This window comes from Haliotis cracherodii, unplaced genomic scaffold (genome assembly GCF_022045235.1).
Source record: "Haliotis cracherodii isolate W230 unplaced genomic scaffold, xgHalCrac1.p SCAF_20, whole genome shotgun sequence".
Classification (NCBI taxonomy): Eukaryota; Metazoa; Mollusca; class Gastropoda; order Lepetellida; family Haliotidae; genus Haliotis; species Haliotis cracherodii.
The window spans coordinates 6,076,960-6,098,470 of record NW_027266276.1 but is presented as its reverse complement, the minus strand read 5'-3'; the positions used below and the strand labels follow the sequence as shown (position 1 = coordinate 6,098,470).

Below are 21,511 nucleotides of genomic sequence, written 5' to 3'. Positions count from 1 at the left end.
ATTACCGTTTTGTTAGTACCCTACGTGTTTACTGTGCCAAACAAATAATTAACTGATAATATGGACTTAAATAATACTGTTTAGCGGTAACATCAGCATGTCTACTGTTATATTCCTATATAAATACTTATAAAATCTCCTTTCATTTACGAACTTAAAAATAAATAAATCCGTTTTCGTCACAGAGTTTAGCTTTTTATATAATGTTATTCCCGCAGTGACGTGATAATATTTCTTTTACGTCCTTAATAGAACTTTCATATATAATATGATTAGTATCTTTTCCATGTATTATGTGAAAAGTGGCTACCGTCAACGAAAAAAACACATGGTTTTCATAAAATCCGTAAATTCTCATGACGTCATACCAAAACAAAAATACTGCGAGCACTTGCTGAACGAATCTTTCTGACGGACGCATAATTTGAACATTTGCGCTTCAAAATGGACAGTAGAAGTTATTCGGGAGGCTATGGGGGCGTGAGAGGCCTCGAAGAAGATATTATAAGTCTTCTAAGCCCGATCGAACCGATCGTTATGCGAATACAAAGCCTCTTGGTTTGGGAGTACCCCCATAGAAGTGCGGTCATGTTCATCTGCGTTCACCTCTTGTTTTGGTTGGTATTTATTTATTATGCGCAGTTTCCAGATTTTATGCAGTTACAATTTCTGTAGTATAATTTTAGGGGCCTAATTAAGATATCCGGAAATATCGCTTGTCTCAGAATGAAAGCCAATGTTAATTGTTTTGATTGTGACGGAGTTCAGTCAGAAGTAGGACATGTCAAAGAAAGTAAGATTCACCTCGTTTGTTTACAGGTATTTAGCCGCAACTTCCATGAGTTCATACTTTCTTATATCGAGTGCAACGTTAATTCTTTTCCTTGTGGATACCTGGAAGAAGAAAATCTGGCCAGAAATAAGAGGTAAGTGACTTCAATGTGATAAAAGTGTCAGGTAAATCTGATTGCTTGACGCATGACCTAAATACAGTGACAGTTGTGTGTCAGCTGTTGGAAGCCCATATTTGCCCTACACAGATATCATTGTTTATTCGGTCAAGCAGTTATGTCGCCTCAGTGTTATTTGTAAACAATAATGTTATCAATGACAGTTATTTCCGATGTATGTTGACATGTAATTTTACAGCTGACATGAACCTGAGGTGATTGGGTCACATGTAACATTTTATTGGGAGGATGGTATTTCAGTTGCAGGTGTGATGTAAGATTGTGAATTCTTAAATTAATGCAGTTTGTGGTGTTTAATTTGGATGAACTGAAAAATAAATAATACTGAATCTCGAGAAGGGGCTGTTGCTTGTATACTTGCTCAGAATGTCAAACTAACAAATTGACTTGTTTTAAATTACCTTAAACATTTTAAACATTATAAAAAGTTACCAGTGTTTGAAATAACAGTAACACCCATGTTATTTGATGTAGCAGTTCAGATAAATTACAGCATCCCAATCCCTTTAAAAATAATATGATTTGATTACACCTAATTTCAAAATATAGTAAGTAGACATATTTAAAAACACTGCATTTATGTAGGAAAACTATGGTTAAGCTACATATTTGGAACATATTTGTATGCATGGGATGTGTGCACTTTGTTTTGTCACAAACAATTTGTACCACGGGAAAAGTTATATTCGGCACGTAAAGTTATAGTTGATTGGGTAATAGGAACCATAATTATTTTCCTCCTCAGCTTAGATGTCCGCAGCAATGTAAAGCACGAAAGACACATAGTGTCAATTATAATGCCAAGAAATATGGATGTTTTTAGGAAATGTATGACATTCATGGTACACAGCATTGTTAACAAAGTTACTTTTCTAGTTTGATTATTTTCCTGATATTGTGTTAACTGCATCTCCAAACTCCATATTTTTTTAATTGAGGAAGTAGGTATAAACTATACATTTAATACGTTTGAATTTGATGCTGGACTGAGGAAACTCTTCACTTATGATGGTAATCAACTTAGATATCACTGACCACACGGTAACAGGCAGCAGGTATTTTAAACCTGCAGCATTACAATTTGACAAGCTGACCTGTAACTAATGTAAGTTGTTTAGTCATGTCCATGTTGTTGATCAGCAACCTTAATGAGGTTATGAATGGTTCACTGATCAGTTTATTCAACCATGTGGCAGGCAGCTTAATTGCAATAACAAGTATACATGGTATAATCTTTGAACGTCTTTTGGTGCACGTCAAGAGGATCGAACCATTAACCTTCTCTCCAGGCAGGTGCTGTATCCATTAAACAACAGAGGCAGCCCAACAATTAAACTTTACAGCATTAGAAATTGGCACTAGTCCTGTAGTCCTTGCCCAACTGCCCAATAGTTAAGGCATCGTAAGGACCAGTAGAGATTTGCCATTTTGATTTACGCAGGCCAAGGTTACGGGCTATTGCCCCATGTTGTCCTGGTCCATAGTCACTCACAAGCTCAATTAAAAAAGTAGACAGGCTTAAGTAAAATACTTTTGTATTTAAATTTTAACATTTGGACAAGACAGATGTGAGTGTCTGACACCAACTGCTGTAAATTGCAAGTTGTACAGTAGTGTCATTGTTGTCTTTCAGTCCCGCCTCCAGTGCCTGACGATATAGATGGGTGAGTAACAAAGTTTATTTGTCTCCGGAATATTGTATGTTCTTACGATGTTGACGGCAAGGGGGTAGAGTTGACTCATTACAGCGGATCCAGAGGGAGGGGCCAGGGGTGTTATGCTGACTGCAAGGGGGTAGAGTTGACACATTACAGTGGACCAGAGGGTGGGACCAGGGGTGTTATGCTGACTGCAAGGGGGTAGAGTTGACTCATTACAGCGGTTCCAGATGGAGGGACGGGGGGGGGGGGGGGGGGGGCTGTGTGTGTGTGTGTGTGTGTTATGCTGACTGCAAGGGGGTAGAGTTGACTCATTACAGCGGTTCCAGATGGAGGGACGGGGGGGGGGGGGGGCTGTGTGTGTGTGTGTGTGTGTGTTATGCTGACGGCAGGGGGGTAGAGTTGACACATTACAGCGGATCCAGAGGGAGGGACCAGGGGTGTTATACTGACTGCAGGGGTGTAGAGTTGACACATTACAGCAGATCCAGAGGGAGGGACCAGGGGTGTTATACTGACTGCAAGGGGGTAGAGTTGACACATTACAGCAGATCCAGAGGGAGGGACCAGGGGGTGTTATACTGACGGCAGGGGGGTAGAGTTGACACATTACAGCAGATCCAGAGGGAGGGACCAGGGGGTGTTATACTGACGACAGGGGGGTAGAGTTGACACATTACAGTGGATACAGAGGGAGGGACCAGGGGGTGTTATACTGACTGCAAGGGGGTAGAGTTGACACATTACAGCAGATCCAGAGGGAGGGACCAGGGGGTGTTATACTGACGGCAGGGGGGTAGAGTTGACACATTACAGTGGATACAGAGGGAGGGACCAGGGGGTGTTATACTGACGGCAGGGGGGGTAGAGTTGACACATTACAGTGGATCCAGAGGGAGGGACCAGGGGGTGTTATACTGACGACAGGGGGGTAGAGTTGACACATTACAGTGGATCCAGAGGGAGGGACCAGGGGGTGTTATACTGACGGCAGGGAAGTAGAGTTGACACATTACAGCAGATCCAGAGGGAGGGACCAGGGGGTGTTATACTGACGGCAGGGGGGTAGAGTTGACACATTACAGTGGATACAGAGGGAGGGACCAGGGGGTGTTATACTGACGGCAGGGGGGTAGAGTTGACACATTACAGTGGATCCAGAGGGAGGGACCAGGGGGTGTTATACTGACGACAGGGGGGTAGAGTTGACACATTACAGTGGATACAGAGGGAGGGACCAGGGGGTGTTATACTGACGACAGGGGGGGTAGAGTTGACACATTACAGTGGATACAGAGGGAGGGACCAGGGGGTGTTATACTGACGGCAGGGGGGTAGAGTTGACACATTACAGCGGATCCAGAGGGAGGGACCAGGGGGTGTTATACTGACGACAGGGGGGTAGAGTTGATACATTACAGCGGATCCAGAGGGAGGGACCAGGGGGTGTTATACTGACGACAGGGGGGTAGAGTTGACACATTACAGCGGATCCAGAGGGAGGGACCAGGGGGTGTTATACTGACGGCAGGGGTGTAGAGTTGACACATTACAGCAGATCCAGAGGGAGGGACCAGGGGGTGTTATACTGACGGCAGGGAAGTAGAGTTGACACATTACAGCAGATCCAGAGGGAGGGACCAGGGGTGTTCACCCCCACCCCTTTTGTTACAGAAAAGTTACATCTGAACTGTGTCCTGAGCCAAATCACTTTGTGGCCTGGGTATAATGTGCAAACCTCCTTTTTTAAAATCCCGAATATGCCTCTACACACGAAACAAGGCTGTTCTTGGAGAGTTTCTATCTTGTGATCTTGACATAAAATAGAATCAGGTTCAGAGTTTAAATTTCCATTTAAGCTTCCAACAGCACAGCCTACACTAATATTTCTTTCCAATGTGAAGATATTGACTTTGTGAAGCCAGTGAGCAATGCACAGCATTAAGTGGGAATAAACATGCTTCATCACAGAATTTCATATAAACTATTACTTTTTCTTCTTCTTTAACATGTTTAAAGTTGGGGCATGGGTGGCCCAGTTGTCTAAGGCACCATGATTCGTTGTGCAGAGTTGCGTCCGATTGGGCATGCCAGAAACCTATGATTGTGGGTTCGAATCTCGGTTCGCCCCGATTGTGTTCTAGGTTTGTCAGCACCATACCCGTGCTCGTTGGTTTCACTGAAGTGGTAAACGTCTGAGACCTGCATCAATTTGGGCTTTCCTCCCACATTAAGCTGACACGCCGTGATATAACTGGAATACTGTTAAAAGCTGTGTTAAACCCAACTCACTTAAAAACTGAACGTCATACTCACTCACTCACTCACTCACTCACTCCCCACTCACTCACTCACTCACTCACTACTATCATGAACTGGGAAACATTTAATTCCAGTTTGGGAATTTGTAAAGACATTTGCAACAGAACATGCAGAATATCTGCCTCTGACAGTCTGAGCAGGTCTAGATCAGTGAAATACCTGCATTACGAGTTTGATGCAGGCTTATCACCAATGGTTGATGGGATGGTTTGGTTGTTCAGGTATGGGCTCAGCAGGGATAAGATATAAGGGGTAATAACTTCTTTATTACAATTAGCATGATTAGAACTGACGTTTCGGTGTAGGTTTTAACACCGTTATCAAGCAAGTAATGTACAGAGTATGGATGACAAGTATGTTATCAGTGTTCCCATTTATCGGTAATTAACAGTTTTCAACTGGTAAAATTAGGCTTGGACCAGTAATGCATGTGACTGCCAGTCCCTGTGGACCAGCAAATACAGTACCTTATAAAAATCTTTGTTGTTGAACCAAACATAAGCAAAATTCAATTTTCTCAGAACGAAGTCAGCTTGTCTGTTACCATCAGGGTTTACTCTTGTCTACTTTTAGTGAAGGTAATAACATTTTGCCTTGCTTCGAGGTTAAATAGGTGTGGCGACTTTGTCTCGAAATATTCAAAAATAAGAGAGAAAATTGTGACTGAACTTTTGTGAATGACGTGTAGATCTAACTATGTTACTGCAGAGATGACGTTTTTGCATTGAACATGATGTTAAAGGAATTAAAACTACGTAATTTTCATACATTTTTTATTTATTGAAAGTTGGGACTAACAAAAATTAGGGGGACTGGTAAATTTTGGAGTTGACTGTCCTCCAGGGCCCACTTGCACAAAGCGACTATTGTAAGTCTATGTTAAAGTATTTGCCTTACGATCATCTTAGCGCTAAGATCGCTTTGTGCAAGTGGGCCCAGGAGTGGCAGTTTTAAAAGCCAGCGGGAACACTGATGTATACAGGTATGAGGTAGTGTTTATACAGTAGAGTAGATTGGGATGCAGTTACACTGGTGTGGAGAAGCCTGTTATATTCACAAAAGGGTAAACATCTCATGACCAAAGAAAAGGATTCAAATTCATAGATGAATTAAGTGTGCCTCCCCTGCAATGACATGACTTGCAAATTGCTAAGAGTGGTGTGACACAGTATTCACTCATTTAACCTTCACCATGTTGACTGGATCTCTAATTTGGAAGCCCATGGGACTGCAGGTTGGGTGGTTAGACTTGGGTGATTGTATGTTCATCAAGCACTGGCAGCAAGGGACATTGGTCAAGTCTTGATTGCTTAGAGGCAGCCATCATTTAGCTGGAATATTGCTGAGTGCCATGTCAAACAACCGTGCAACAAGCATCTTAAAAAGGTCATGCTTTATTAACCAAGTAAGATGTGACAACTTGAAACTGACTTAGAAATTCATTATAAAATGGGGTAGACCTTTGCACTTGTGATTTATTTTCAAGGTAATTGAAACCATCTGTTTGTGACCATGTGAATATTTTGTTTCAGTTGGACCCCTGTCCACCCTCGTCTGCTAAATGTGCTCGAGATTTCCCATCATGCAGCTGAAGTTCTTCACAACATTCTCAACACACTCCATGAATTACGCTTGTATCGTAGGAATAACCCAAGAATTGTAAGTTTTATAAGTAATTGTAATTGTTTACCTAAAGTGCATGAGGAATGGTGTCTGTGAAAGTGTTGCTTTTTGGAAGAAATGTTGTGAAATAGGTACATGTGAACGAAAATATAGGTACATGTGAAACAGGGCTGGGCCGAGTCCAAATTTTCTACCCCTATTACCCGACCCTACCCAGATCCCCGCTGTAGTTACCAATCCCAGCCCTAATGTGAAACAAAAATAGGTCAATGTGGAAGAATGCATTCATCAAATATTCATAAGCAGTGGATATTCTAGATGGCAAAATGGTGGTTTTCAGACACAAGTGACCAAACGGTTGGGGACATTTGTAACAGTGTGTAAGCACGGCAAAGGGGGTCATTCTGAAGAAGGGAGTACCAAGAACCTTTTTGTATAAATGACGATCTCTTGATCAAATTGGTCTTCAGCAACCCATACTTGCTGTAAAAGACGACTATGTTTGTTGAAAGTAGCCACCAACAGGATCGGGTGGTCAGGCTCCCTGACTTGGTTGATGCATGTCATCATATCCTAATTGCGTTGATCAATGCTCATGATGTCAAGCACTGGATTGTCTGGTCCAGACTCGATTAATTTACAGACCGCCATCATATAGCTGGAATATTGCTGAGTGCAGCGTTAAACAACAAACAACAAACTTAAACATAGTATGCATGTTAAGTGCATGTTATTGGGCTATGTTTAAACATGTTTATATATGGGATTTCTCTTGTAAATGGAAAGCTTGTGCTAGACAACTGCACAGTCAATATTTCTTGAATCATGATTGAAATAATATACACAGAAATTCTTTGACACTTCACCATGTGCACTCTTGTACTAGAATGAACGCCGAAGTGCCCCTCTATTTTCAAAATGGTTCATGTTTTTATGCAGACATGTTGCATGGGTGTACTGGTAAGGACAGGATGAATTAATTATTAGATTCTCCTCCCTGCACGCCTCACTACTAAAGACCACTCCCACCTCACTAACAAACACACGCCTTCATTATATTTGGTCTCTATACAGATAAAGAAAACCTTTGTGTGTGGTCTTTTCTTTCTTTACCATTGTTTACTTTATGAAATTCACCATATATGCTTTTGTTAGAGAAGGAATTGAGTGAGTGAGCATGGTTCTAGCCGTTTTTAGCACTATTTCAGCAATGTCACGGCTGGGGACACCAGAAATGGGCTTTACACATTGTACCCATATGGGGAATCGAACCCGGGTCTTCGCTGGGGACACCAGAAATGGGCTTCACACATTGTACCCATATGGGGAATCGACCCCGGGTCTTCAGCTTGACGAGCGAATGCTTTAACTACTGGGCTACCCCACTGCCCCGAGAAGGAATTGACAAGGGCAGTGTTGGACTACTAGTTCTTCTAGACCTGAGTGCAGCATTCGACACCATTAACCACAACAACATTTGTCTGCCCCGAGACAATGGTTTCAGTCATGTTGATATCAGACTGTCATCGTAGATAGCTCTTCCTTCAGACCTGTCAAACTGCTGTACGGTGTCCCTCAGGGCTCAGTTCTGGACCCTGTGTTTTTTACCTTCATACAATCCAGCTCAGCAATGTCATAGAGAAACAGTCTTCCAGAGCTACAGATAAGTTGTGTATTCGCGTAAAATACACCCCCAAACTATTCAAAGCCCAATTACTGTATTTTCTGCAATATAGTGCGCACCCGACTATAATGCGCACCCCCCTCTTGTGGATTCAGCATTTTGTAAAAAAAAATTGAATATTATGCGCAGAAAATTGTTACACCGTACCCCTTCAGCGAATTCCGGTAAACGAACGGGTGATGAACATCATCAATCCGGAATAATAACTATCAATGTTGGGTCATCAGCTCTTGACAGCAAGTTGACACTATTAAAGCCATGTTGATCAAGTGTTTTCCCTCAACATCAGAACCATCAGTACCATCAGGAAATATCTGACGACACAATAAACAGAGACACTTGTGTCACATATCCTATTTAGATTGGACTATTGTAACAGCCTCCTCACTGGAATCCCCAAATCCCTGGTATCACGGTTCCCACGCATTCAGAAGACGCTAGCCAGGATTGTCTCATCCCAAGATCTGAGCATATTACACCAGTCCTCTAAAGCTTGCACTGGCTCCTACACATTCAGAACATATAGACAGGATTGTCTCATCCCAAGATCTGAGCATATTACACCAGTCCTCTAAAGCTTGCACTGGCTCCTACGCATTCAGAAGATGCTAGCCAGGATTGTCTCATCCCAAGATCTGAGCATATTACACCAGTCCTCTAAAGCTTGCACTGGCTGCTACGCATTCAGAAGATGCTAGCCAGGATTGTCTCATCCCAAGATCTGAGCATATTACACCAGTCCTCTAAAGCTTCCACTGGCTCCTACGCATTCAGAACATACTAGCCAGGATTGTCTCATCCCAACATCTGAGCATATTACACCAGTCCTCTAAAGCTTGCACTGGCTCCCATGGAGTTCAGAATCAGTTTCAAGATGCTCTGTCTCATGTACCAATGTAATGCTGTGATCACACCACAATAACTGTCAAACATGATAGGTGTTTACAATCCTGCCAGATGACTCGGATCACAAAATAAAAACCTCCTGATTGTACCAAAGACAAATATGGTGAGCGTTCTTTCTCCGATCAGGCAACTGTGGAGTGGCACAAGCTGCCTGAGGACATAAAGATGTCTTCCTCACTACAACCCTTCAGATCACAGCTGAAGACTGATATTACTTATTCTGACTAGCACACAGGGTAGCTTCTCCAAGCTTTATGTAAGCCTGCATGTGCGCTTAGAGCATGCTTATGTGTGGATTACAGCACTTCTTTATTATTATTATTATTATTATTATTATTATTATTATTATTATTATTAACATGATTAATGTACAGGGATAGACACAACCTCTAGTCTGTTTGCATGGTTAGTTCTAGACAAGTGAGCATGCAGAGGGACTAAGTCTTTGATTGGCATTTAGAGGTGATGCACATGACAAGCAAAGCCAACAGTTAATTAGCGATGCAATGAGTTGACATGTGTGTGCGGCAAAATCCCTTAATATATGTCTGCTCTTTGATGTGAACAGTTTACTGAATGTGGGAGTGAGACGTGTGAAAAGTTCATTCAAAATTGGAAATGTCAGTTACATGATACATTCGTCCTTTGTCTCAGTTTGAGTCCAGAATCCAGAGTGAGGTGAGGTGAAATGGGGTTTAACATCGCGTCCAAGATTATTGCACTTATATAGCGACGTGCATGCACGTGTGTGTGTGGCTGCTTGTACTAGTCTGAACTGATGCCAATTTATAGTGCGAGCACACTGAGATACCATGCCACAGTTTAACATGAATACCCCACTCAGACACAGTATCCTGACTCTGAGCCAACCAATCCTTGTTTTAGTTTGAGTCCAAAATCCAGAGTGAACGCATCAGAGGCATGAGTCAGATCAATCTCAATAAAAATTTGATCTTAGTTCTCGCTACCGCTAAGCAAAGATCTGAAGACATCCCATTACGGGTCACGTCAGAACCACCTTTCATCTGACCAATGAGAGCGTTGCTTACCAGATCATGAAAGTGACAGTATGAATGTGTTTCCTAATAATGCAACCTCAAAAAAATGTATATAGTGTATTCCAAACGACAGTTATGGGCTTTATGACTGAATCCATACAATCTAGGCTGTCTATTAACCATTCCAGAATGTTCTTTTGTTAAGAATTTGTCAAATTATGTTTGAAGCATAGTGGCCAGTTTGAAACTTATTTCATATAGCGTTTGAAAGCTGATTCTGATTGGCTAATGTTAACTTCTTGTGATTCCATTGGTCAATCAAAGTTTGCGAAAGGTCGGTCGGACGTGACCATAATGGGATGTCATCAGATCCTTGTTTAACGGTAGCAAGAGCTAAGAGCGGATTTTAATGTGATTGGAGTGTGATTTTCCTTGATATTATTTGTCAGGCTTGCTGACTTGGTTGATGCATGTTATCGTGTCCCAATTGAATGGAGCCATGCTCATGATGTCAATCACTTGATTGTCTTGTCATAGCTGGAATATTGCTGAGCGTGGGCGTGCAACAACAAACAAACAAACGAACAAAACCTTGATGATGAATTTATAAGGAACATTCGGGACCATAATTGTGGTTCACTATTGACAAAGATCCAGATTAAGCAGTGTCTGGATTGGACAGTTTCCTTTGTATAGAGCAAAGTTGTCAGTATATAATAATTTCATACCCTGTGATAGATGCAAAACTATAGATTAACATGACTTTGGGGGATTATAAAGTACTCACGGAAATGAAAAAAAACCCTGTTTTTTCGACCTCAGATCTTAAATAAATGCAGTTAATATACAAAATATGTAAATATTCAAACAACTAAATTAGTACTAATTGGGCCGTGGCACAAATACAGCGTATCAAATGTTTTTATGCCTTTTTACATGTAAAAGTGTGTAAAAATGTGAATAAAACAGACTATTGTGAAACAGGGCATAACCAGGTGCAAGTAGATCAAGGTGACCTATGACACCTTGACGACAGGTGAGAACAGGTGCATAATGCCTATAGTCTGTTTCTGCTATGTCAATTTGGACTTAGTTTTATTTTTGAATGTTGAAAGTGCCGACAAATTACCTCCTGTAAGGTACATGTTGTATTGTTCACTGAGATCAAACTAGCAAATCCAGACTAGTACTTTTCGAGTTGTTTTGGTATTTCGTATTTACAGCTATGTAACACTTTATGTCGATTTTTAAATTGAGAAAAACAGGTTTTTTTCATTTCCGTGAGTACTTTAGAGTCTGTGATATCAACAACATGCTGACTGACACTTGTTATTTTTTTTAATATTTTTCATCATTTCAGTTTTCGATAGTGTGTATGATAATCTCCTTCGTCCTAATGGTGATTGGTCGGTACATCCCAGGAATAATGCTTTCGTATATTCTAGGTAAGTATAATTATAAACTCAACAATAGTCTATATAGTACATCTGAGCAGGACGATATGAGGAGGGTTTTCTCCCAAGGCAAGCGAGTTAACTGACTATAAAAGTCCAGTATTATGGAGTTACATTTTGGATGAAATAACGAGTCTATGCATAGTCCAATCAAAATCGTGCACCAAAATTGAAATCTGGTTGGTAAACTGTTTTGCAGATATCGGTCGATTGCATGATTTGCAAAGCATGTGCACCCCCAACTCGTCAATAGATATTTTCCAAGTCTTTTCACGTTTTTTATCAAAGTGCTCACATGATTTGATGCACTTTGCGAGGTAAGACCCGTTTTATCACAATATAAATCTTGATTATCGATCAGACCATCTTGACTGTTTTAAACAAATGCAAGTGATACGAGAACTGGAATCTGATTGGTCCATAGGAAAGGTTTATAAGGGACTTAACTCGTAATAACCACTGTTGGTGCTATGATCGAGCCCAGGAATTCCAGCCTAGTTCAGGAAGGGTGGAAACTGGACTTTTAAAGTCAGTTAACTCTCTTGCCTCGGGAAGATGCAAGGTGTATACATGGTATAGCTGACAGCTAGTCCTAGGATTTATCTTGGATTCGGAACTAAGTGCCCTTGGCAGGGGAATTGGGAAAATTTGTTATTTTGTTCAAAATTGTGGTTTTCTTTAAACATCTTATCTTCTTAAATTCATAGGTATTCTAACTTTGAATTGCAGCATTGAATTATTACTAAGCAATAGAGCCTCTTCCTCTTTATTGGTCCTGTGATCTGTGAAATACAAGTCAACCCTACAAAGCCTTGCCAACAGTTAGAATCAGGAGAGCAAGAACTGGGGAACGTTTAATCCCAATTTGGGGATGTTTATAGACGTTGACTGCAGATGTTGGGCCCAAATATCAGCCCCCGAGCAGGTCCAGATAAACCTTCTTTGTCCCTCCAGAAACCTGGATGTGTTCTATTTTAACTCAACGTATCGAAAGTTGCATTGGGATTGGTGCCCGTGTTGTGAGTGAGTATGGTTTTACGTCGCTTTTAGCAATATTCCAGCAATATCATGGCGGGGGACACCAGAATTGGGCTTCACACATTGTACCCATGTTGGGAATCGAACCCGGGTCTTCGGCGTGACGAGCGAACGCTTTAACCACTAGGCTACCCGACCGACCCCATTTGGAATAGATTCCCAGCTTGCTGCGAAAAGAGAATAAACTGGACCACAATGTAATGTCTTCTCATCCAACATTTGAATTACTTGATCATTGATTATTGATTATTGGCTACTAAGATGAGTTTTTGTTGTATCTAGATCTCATCCTCCTTCACTAAGCATGCTAAGGGATCTCAGGTTAGGGAGTTAGGCTATAGATTTGCCCGGAGAGCGGATGATCGGTGATTTGATCACGGCCTAGTCACACCAAAAAGCGTTAAAAGAGGGTACTTGTTGTTGCCCTGCCTGACTCAGCATCAATAGGGTGAAACATTGACTGCTCCACACTCACGCGTCTACAACTTATGGGTAGACTTTGGACTTTCTGGACACATGAAGTTTTGATATAAAAACTACAATTCCTAGTTTTGAAATATCCCAAATGCACCCTAAGAGTTCATTAAAATGTTGACATGCTCATCAAATGGGCTTTTAGGAAGAAAAATATAGAAATAGTACCACTGCATCAATGTTATCAGTACTCCACACAACAGAAGTTGTGGTGCAACATTAACACACAAAGAAAGGTTTTTAACGAGCACAACTTATCTTGTATTTCAATTCAATTTACCTACAATAGTGATGCTGCTCATTTTTAAAGTACACATATTACGATTAGAGCTGTTAATAATTGATTTGAACTCCTAAATCCTTGAAAAGTTGAATTATCCTGCATTACTCCTTTATGCATAGTACTGCTTGTTCTTGACAGAGAAAAGAGCTGTGTGAAAATCTTGCTTGAAGAAGTTGTTTCAATGTAATAGTTTTGTTACACAATACACTTGTAGGCCTATAGCCCCTACCCTAAACTTAAGACTTTGTCTATCATCAAACATGTCAAACGTTTGAACTGTTTTCTGTGCTAGTTTGTGGGTGGTTCATTGGCTCATTTGGAATAATGTGCACCCAAGTTGTATACTGTGAGTGAGTTGGATTTAACGCCGCTTTTAACAGTATTCCAGTTACATCACGGCGTGTCAGCTTAATGTGGGAGGAATGCCCAAAGTGATGCAGGTCTCAGACATTTACCACTTCGGTGAAACCCACGAACACGGGTATGGTGCTGACAAACCTAGAAACATAATCGGGGCGAACCGAGTTGTATACTGACATGTGTCAGGGGTCAAATGGCTAAGGAACATTCAGGCTATATATGGGGACATTAAGTGTAAAAGGGTCCTTGATCAATGGGGATGTTGAGACTTGAGCTGTTTGTTCCAGTGATGAGCGTGATGCTCTGGCCTTGCATCGTCTACCACAACGTGTTGAAGAAGGCGTACCTCAAAGTGGAGCCAGCTTTCATGTGGCTGGAATATAACCTCAAGATCAAGATGTCAAGGTCACCCAAAGGTATACCCAAGCAAGATGAATTTGATGTAATTTGGCAAGAATAATGTATTTACTTGTTTTACAAGGTATTGGTCAAAAGAGAAATGATATTTGATAAGTTATAATGTTATAGTTTACACAAGATTTGTTTGTTTGTTTGTTGTTTGACATCACACTCAGAAATATTCCAGCTATATGACGGCTGTCTGTAAATACTCGAGTCTGGACCAGACAATCCAGTGATTGACATCATGAGCATCGATCTACACAATTGGGATACGATGACCTGAATCAACTGTGTCTGCAAGTCTGACCACCTGATCCCTTTAGTCGCCTGTTACTATAAGCATGGGCTGCTTAAGACCAGTTCTAACTCAAATCTTCACGGGGCGTTTACACAAATAACCAACTGGAAGGTCTTTTGAGTTTGACCCAGTGGGGACCAAGAACAGATCTCTAGCTTTCAATTAAGTTTATTGCTTGTTGTACAAGGCTACTGGCTTGGATCAAGACTCTGTGACTTGGTGTCATCATACCCAATAGAGGTGGCTCTCATAATATCAACCACTGGTTTGTCGGACCCAGACTTGATTATTTGAAATATTGTAAAATATAAGATAGATACGTGATATATAGCAAAGAAAAAAAAGGAAGCATGATTTTTTTCATGATATATCATTGTTCTATCATGACGTCATTTCTGGAGATTTGAATATGCGCTCGCAACTTGATATTGGAAGATGTTATTTTTGAGAGAAGTGTCTAGGAAGTTGTTTTGGCATAGATGTAGCTGGGCCATGCAGATAAAAGCAGTGGCCTAACCATCGCATCCGATACTAGGAGAGATATGACAATCGGTATTAGGAAAAAAGGTGCAGATAATTGACGTGAGGATTGTGAGAATATGTGAGAAAAAGCAAACTAAACCCACCTGTTCGTAATTTGGACATTTCTGAAGTCGGATTCTTTTCAGGGAGTCATCATTAATAATATTTGGGTAAATATTTTAAGGCTTGTAAATTTTATCAACATCCTTAAAGGGGCTGTACATGATGTTGATATCTGATATAAGAAATGGGGCGGTCGGGTAGCCTAGAGGTTTAAGGGTTTGCTCGTCACGCCGAAGATCTGAGTTAGTTTTCTGACATGGGTGCAATATGTGAAGCCCATTACTGGTGTCCCCCGCCGTGATATTGCTGGAATATTGCTACAAGCAGAGTAAAACCATACTCACTCACTAACTCACTCCTATAAGACATAAACAATTTTTGGTCGTTGTGTATCGTACAATAAAACACTGCAGAGAAAATAAACCACTCGGGTCTGATCCCCTAATGGTTTATTTTCCCTGCAGTGATTTATTGTACAATAGATAAACAACTCCCTTTATTTACGTCCTTTACTTCTTAAACAACAAACAATCAAATTTCTGGAATTAACTGTATTTCTGCTGACATAAATTCTATTGTTCTCCTCCACTAGTGACCAGCGGGTCGTCTGTTTCCGGCTCTGGCTCCCTGAATGCCACAGTTGAGGATGATTACGATGAGTTCTGTCCACCGACGGACCCGACAACCACAGCGCTGCTGGCTCGCGCCATCACAGACAGCGAGGACGAGGGCGGGCCGTCAGCCATACCGACACCCCAGCTGTCTAAAGAACCTTCCATGGATAACAGTGAAAATGGTAGGTGGTGTTTGGGAGAGTTTATGGTTTCTCCGTCAGTATGGAGGAAAGTATGTCCTAGAACTTCAGTTATCATGGCTAAACTCCATGGCAATTGAGCTATGATAATACCATTGACTTGACAGTGTACCTTGTGCTGGAGTTACGCATGCGACCAATCATCATAGAAAAAACCTGCAAGATAAACATATTTTTATTGCAAATATAAGGATTGTGTGCGCACTTGTGATGTGCTTCTTTCCAGGTTGCCTTGTACATGGAGTATAGGATTTTAGGTCGATTTTGAAGGTGTGTACAAAGGGTCGCCTTATACACAGCGATATACGGTATTCATTTACATCAAGTGGAACATCCATTCATATTTGTTCAAAATGTCATAAAATATCAGTACATACATAGTTAGTAATTGGCCACAGCTTTTGTGGTTGAATTTTTGTGATATTTTGAATTTTGACAATGATTTTACCTTTGCACTTGAAAAGTGAAAGTTTCTATGGCCATAAGTCAGCCATTTTGTTTCAAAATGTAATGATAATTGGCAATAGTTGGACAATACACAAATACATCGGTGGATCATGTTTTTTTAACTTCTTGATTCAAGAATCGATCAGAGCCGCACACTAAGTAAACATGGTAAAAAATAGCGATTCATACCTTACATGTTTGCTTTAATAATTGTTACACAAAACACTAGGTGAAAATTAGTTGTGAAAATGTAAATATTTTCATCCTTTGTGCCATCCTTGTAAATCCAAATGTAAATCGTCAGTGTGCCAGGTATTTGGCCGTCCTGTCTATGAAAAAGATGGCTTACGCACCACAGATAAGAGTACATGCATGTATCGTGATACGTATCAGATTGTGAACAAGGTATCATGATACGTAGTGGATCGCACAGGTGGTGTATCATCCCAGCCCAAGTTCTAAGTTTAAGATGTTAAGTGTATTAAAAGCAGGTTACGTTTCAATTTCGGATTTCTTTTGTAGTTGAAAGCATGTGCCAGACTACTGCACAGTCAATGTTTCTTGAATCCTGATTGAAATAAAATACACAGTAATTCTTTGAAGTGTCACCCTTGTACCTGTTGGATCGCACAGTTGGTGTGTCATGTCAACCTGAATATTTAGTATAGGTATACTGTAGTACTAAGTAATTGACTATTGACGTAAGTCATTCAAATGTTGGAATACATATATATGGTGTAATACATCATACACATCAAGTAAAGACAATGATTTTCTTCGTCTGTAGGTAGGGGCACGGGTGGCCCAGTCGTCTAAGGTGCCGCTATTTGCTGTGCAGAGTTGCGTCCCTTGGGCACGCCAGAAACCTATAATTGTTGGTTCGAATCCCAGTTCATCCCTATTTGGTTTCTAGGTTTGCCAGCACCATACCAGTCCTGTGGGTTTCACCGAAGTGATAAACGTCTGAGACCTGCATCACTTCGAGTTTTCCTCCCACATTAAGCTGACACGCCGTGATATAACTGGAATAAGGTTAAAAGCTGCGTTAAACCCAACTCACTCACTCGCTCATCTGTAGGTGCTAGTGAACAATAAAATGATGTGAGGCTGCATCTCTGGTAGTGAAGCTCCAGGTCTGGTTATCTAATAATTAATTACATGGTCTCATGATAAATCCATTAAATTTCAGAAGAGGAGGACTTTGCACCAGGCCTAGAACGTATGCCTTCATTTGATGACCTGGATCAAACTGACGATGAATTCATGCCCAGTAACGGCCACAGTGGCAGCATGCCCTTCAATCCCTCCCACTTCGGCGACAACTCTGACTCAGACGAGGATGACATCAACTTCCCGGACATCTCTGAAGTTGACTCTTCTGTGCTGGAACGCACACCAACATCAGAAGGCATCCTCAGCTCTCCTTTCCATGCCCTCGCCAGCTCCGTCGTCAGCCAAACCCTGTCTTCCATGGTTGAGAATGCCCTCCAAGGTGTGTCCAGGAAGGGAGATCACTCTAGCACTTCCTCCTATGGGCGTCTGCCTGGCACAGATGCTCAGATCACCTACACGCGAACAGACGTTGGGGAGGCAGTGGATGTGTTACCGCAGGATACAACGCTCGAGGAGGAGGAGGAGGAAGAGGAAGAAGAGGAGGAGGAGGAAACTGGAAGACAGATCGAAGCAGACATTGAAAAAGAATTTGATTTTTTGGACGATTTTGAACCCAGGAATAAACCCAAGAAATGAGACTGCTCAGTTGGTTGGTTTGTATTGGTTTTCTTTTGATACTAAAAGCTTGATGAGAATTTAAAGGTTATATTTTTGTATCTAAACAGTGAAGACCTGTTTTTTAAGTGTTCAAGAGGTTATGGTACAGTTGCTGCTTTCCAGGGGAGTTGTCATGGGATTTATGATGAGTTGACGACTACCATATGACAACAATGAATTGTTCTATTGTTAAGTGGGCATCTGAATCCAGAAGAATCACATATTTGTGTTTTTGAAATAGTTTGGTCTTTTACGGATTTCACAACTTATTTATTTCGTTACTAAAAGAACTAGACTATTTCATTGCATGTTTCATGATTTTTGTGTTGACTTGCATAAAGATGTCATACTTTATCATGTGTTTTTAGAAACATTGCCATGATAGTCAGCTAATAATAGCGACCATTCGTGGCAGAATTATTCTGGTTATTGGATTGTGAGTCCAACATGATTTGAATCTAATGTTATATCTTATGAAGACGTTCAATAAGAAACTGCATTTTGTACCATATTCTGTGTATTTCTAAAATGTAAATATAGTTATTCTTCACCAACCACTGAATCAATATGTAGCATATATCCAGTATGAAATCTATCATAATCAGTATTTGAAATTAACTGGTCAAGCAATAGAAAAACTATATATATTTGTTTTTTTATGAAAACCTTGTAGAATAAAACACTAAATGGAAATGTCAGGGACCTGATGATTGGCCTTACTGACACAGATAAGGCTTTAGGCGATGATTAGAGACGGAGAGAAATTAAGGGGTTATTTGGATGTTTTCTTCTTTATTTAAACGGGGGCGCTCGTCACCCTGAAGACCCGGGTTTGATTCCTGACATGGGAACAATTTGTGAAGCCCATTTCTGGTGTTCCCTGCCGTGATATTGCTTGAATATTGCTAAAAGCAGCGTAAAACCATACTCACCCACTCACTTATTTAAACCAGGCATCATTTTGTGATCACCCCCAAATTAATTTTGTTCAACTTAACCTCCAAAGTAACAACTGCATTGGGCCTGTGTTTGCCTCTGATTTGTGAAAACATGTCTTTGTGACTGCAGAACTTATTCAGATTTTTTATATTTGGAGGAAGCTGCCTCTTGTCATCTGGCTGAATTCCTATCATGAGTTTCTCATTGATAACGTCAAGATATTTGATAACAAGTTTTGTCACACCTGTGATGATAAATATGTGGGTACTGTGATTAATACTTAGTATATTCTCCATGTTGGATTTCACCTTCAGCCTGTTTACATGCTGTCTTAGATCTCAAGGCCACTCCTGGGGCTACACTGGTGCATTCTGGGATGTGAATAACTTAACGTTTATTTAATACCCTCATCAAGGATGATGATACTTTCAACTGAGTTTCCTTGGTGCTTGGTTTTGTATCTAAAAAATTGTAAACAAAATCTTTTTCATTATTTGATTCCAATTTGAGTTTGGGTTTGTCACAATGAATGAAATCAATACCAAATCATGGTCCATCTGTTTTCTTCTGTGGCAGTAGGGATATGATCTGACGTTGTGATTGACCGTATTCAATGTAATAAGCACCCAGAGCGCTCTCAAAATTAGAAAAAGAGGGCTCTTAATAGAATATTATTTTGGTAAAAAAACAGAATTGAAAGATCGTAAATTTTGTGGTTTATGCTGATGGCCTGAAATGTTTATATACGACAGAATTTTCCAGAATTGCATTGCCCATAATCACTGATCAATATACAGCAAATATCGCTGTGAGTGCTAATTAGAGTGGGGCGCTTATTACGTCGAATACGGTAGTTAAAGATAAATTAGATCGAGAAACCTACTGGAAAAGATATTTTGCATCAGATTTTACAACAAAATTGTTAACTAGAAGTCTTGAAGAAAATTGTATTGTAGGTCCCCAAGTCTTTAGTTCGCTAATCTTTTCAGAGAATAGCTGAATGTCTTATGAATGTTAGTAGTGACTAAAACTCTCTGCCTCTAACAAAGATCCCAGGCATCATCTACCAACCAACCACCACCAACCACAACTCACCATCAGTGGTTGAGCTTCTATGATTCTCAACAACTGTCTTTGACACCTGCATCACTTCGGGCTTGCCTCCCACGTTATGCTGACACGCCGTGATATAACAGGAATAGCAATCTCATTAAAATCAGATCTTAGTTCTTGCTGCCGCTAAACAAAGATCTGAGGACATCCCATTACGGGTCACGTCAGAATGACCTTTCTCGAATTTTGACCGACCAATGAAATGAGTGACAAGAAATCGACATTAGCCAATCAGAAGGCAGCTTTCTCGAGCTTCACGACACTGGGGACTACACTTCCAAACATATTTTGAAGTATTCTCGATTAAAAAAATTAAAACTGATAAGAAGAACACTCTGGAATGGCTTATAGATGGCCTAGATTGTATGGACATAATCATAAAACTGTCGTTCGGAATACCCCGTGCCAAATATTTCGTGGTTGCATGATTAGAAAACACATTCCGACTGTCACTTTCATGATCTGGTAAGCGACACTCTGATTAGTCGGATGAAAGGTCGTTCTGACGTGACACCTGGGATGTCCACAGATATTTGTTTAGCGGTAGCGACTACAAAGATTTGATTTTAATGAGATTGCAGGAATAGCAGAGTTACTCACATACTCACATAACTATTGTCATCCTTGATGGTAGTCAAGTTCATATCAGATCATTTCAAAGTGCTATGTGTATCACCATGTATATTTGAGTTCATTCATGATGTAATTATTCATTTCCTTTATCTAGGGCTAATATTATCAACTTGTATAACTTCTCTTTCTAAGTTATACATGTTTAAGCATATAAAGGTTATAAAGTATATGTTGTTAGTTTGAATTTTTCAGTTTCCTTTGTAGTAATTTGGTATGTTGTTTTAATGGCATATTTTCGGTTTGAAAAGTTTTGTTGAATGTTAATATATATATTGAACATTACCCAAAGTTCCGTAGTTTTAATCAAGATTATTATTGTTTTTTGTTAAATCATGTTTCTGTTCAGCATGTTCTTTGATCAAGTTATTATTGTATGTTGTTAAATGTAGCAAAATATTGAAGTAACATTTAGGAAAAAGATATTTTTTTTGGAGGGGGGGGGATTCTAAAACTTAATGAATAGGTACCCTGACTTGTTGTAAGAGGTGACAAAAATGGAATCGGATGTTACAATGTCGATGAGGCTGATTCTGTGTCATCGTACACCAATGGCATGGGTAGCTTATGCAGTCTCCCTCAGTGACTACATTGGAGTAGCCTAGTGGTAAGAGTGGTCGCTTGTCACACCGAAGACGCGGGTCCGATTCTCCAAATGGGTGGAATGTATGAAGCCCATTTCTGGTGTCCCCCACCCTCCTATTGCTGGAATAGTGCTAAAAGCTGCGTAAAACCATACTCA

General features: G+C 40.5%; 1 protein-coding gene across 1 annotated transcript; it reads left to right on the top strand.

The window, feature by feature from the left end:
- Positions 1–381: 381 nt before the first annotated feature.
- On the top strand, positions 382–19,800 carry LOC139470253 (reticulophagy regulator 3-like). Its single transcript, XM_071252597.1, has 8 exons — positions 382–617; positions 820–926; positions 2,605–2,635; positions 6,484–6,610; positions 11,523–11,607; positions 14,059–14,187; positions 15,649–15,852; positions 17,507–19,800. Exons 1-8 carry the CDS (start codon positions 445–447, stop codon positions 18,064–18,066), a joined length of 1,416 nt encoding a protein of 471 aa, XP_071108698.1. The 5' UTR covers positions 382–444; the 3' UTR covers positions 18,067–19,800.
- Positions 19,801–21,511: the final 1,711 nt, after the last annotated feature.

Excerpts from the sequence above, each read along its gene's own strand:
- LOC139470253 (XM_071252597.1), top strand. The coding sequence starts at position 445 with ATGGACAGTAGAAGTTATTCGGGAGGCTATGGGGGCGTGAGAGGCCTC. Across the intron at positions 618-819 it reads TGCGTTCACCTCTTGTTTTG|GTATTTAGCCGCAACTTCCA; the intron begins GTTGGTATTTAT and ends GTTTGTTTACAG. Across the intron at positions 2,636-6,483 it reads GTGCCTGACGATATAGATGG|TTGGACCCCTGTCCACCCTC; the intron begins GTGAGTAACAAA and ends ATTTTGTTTCAG.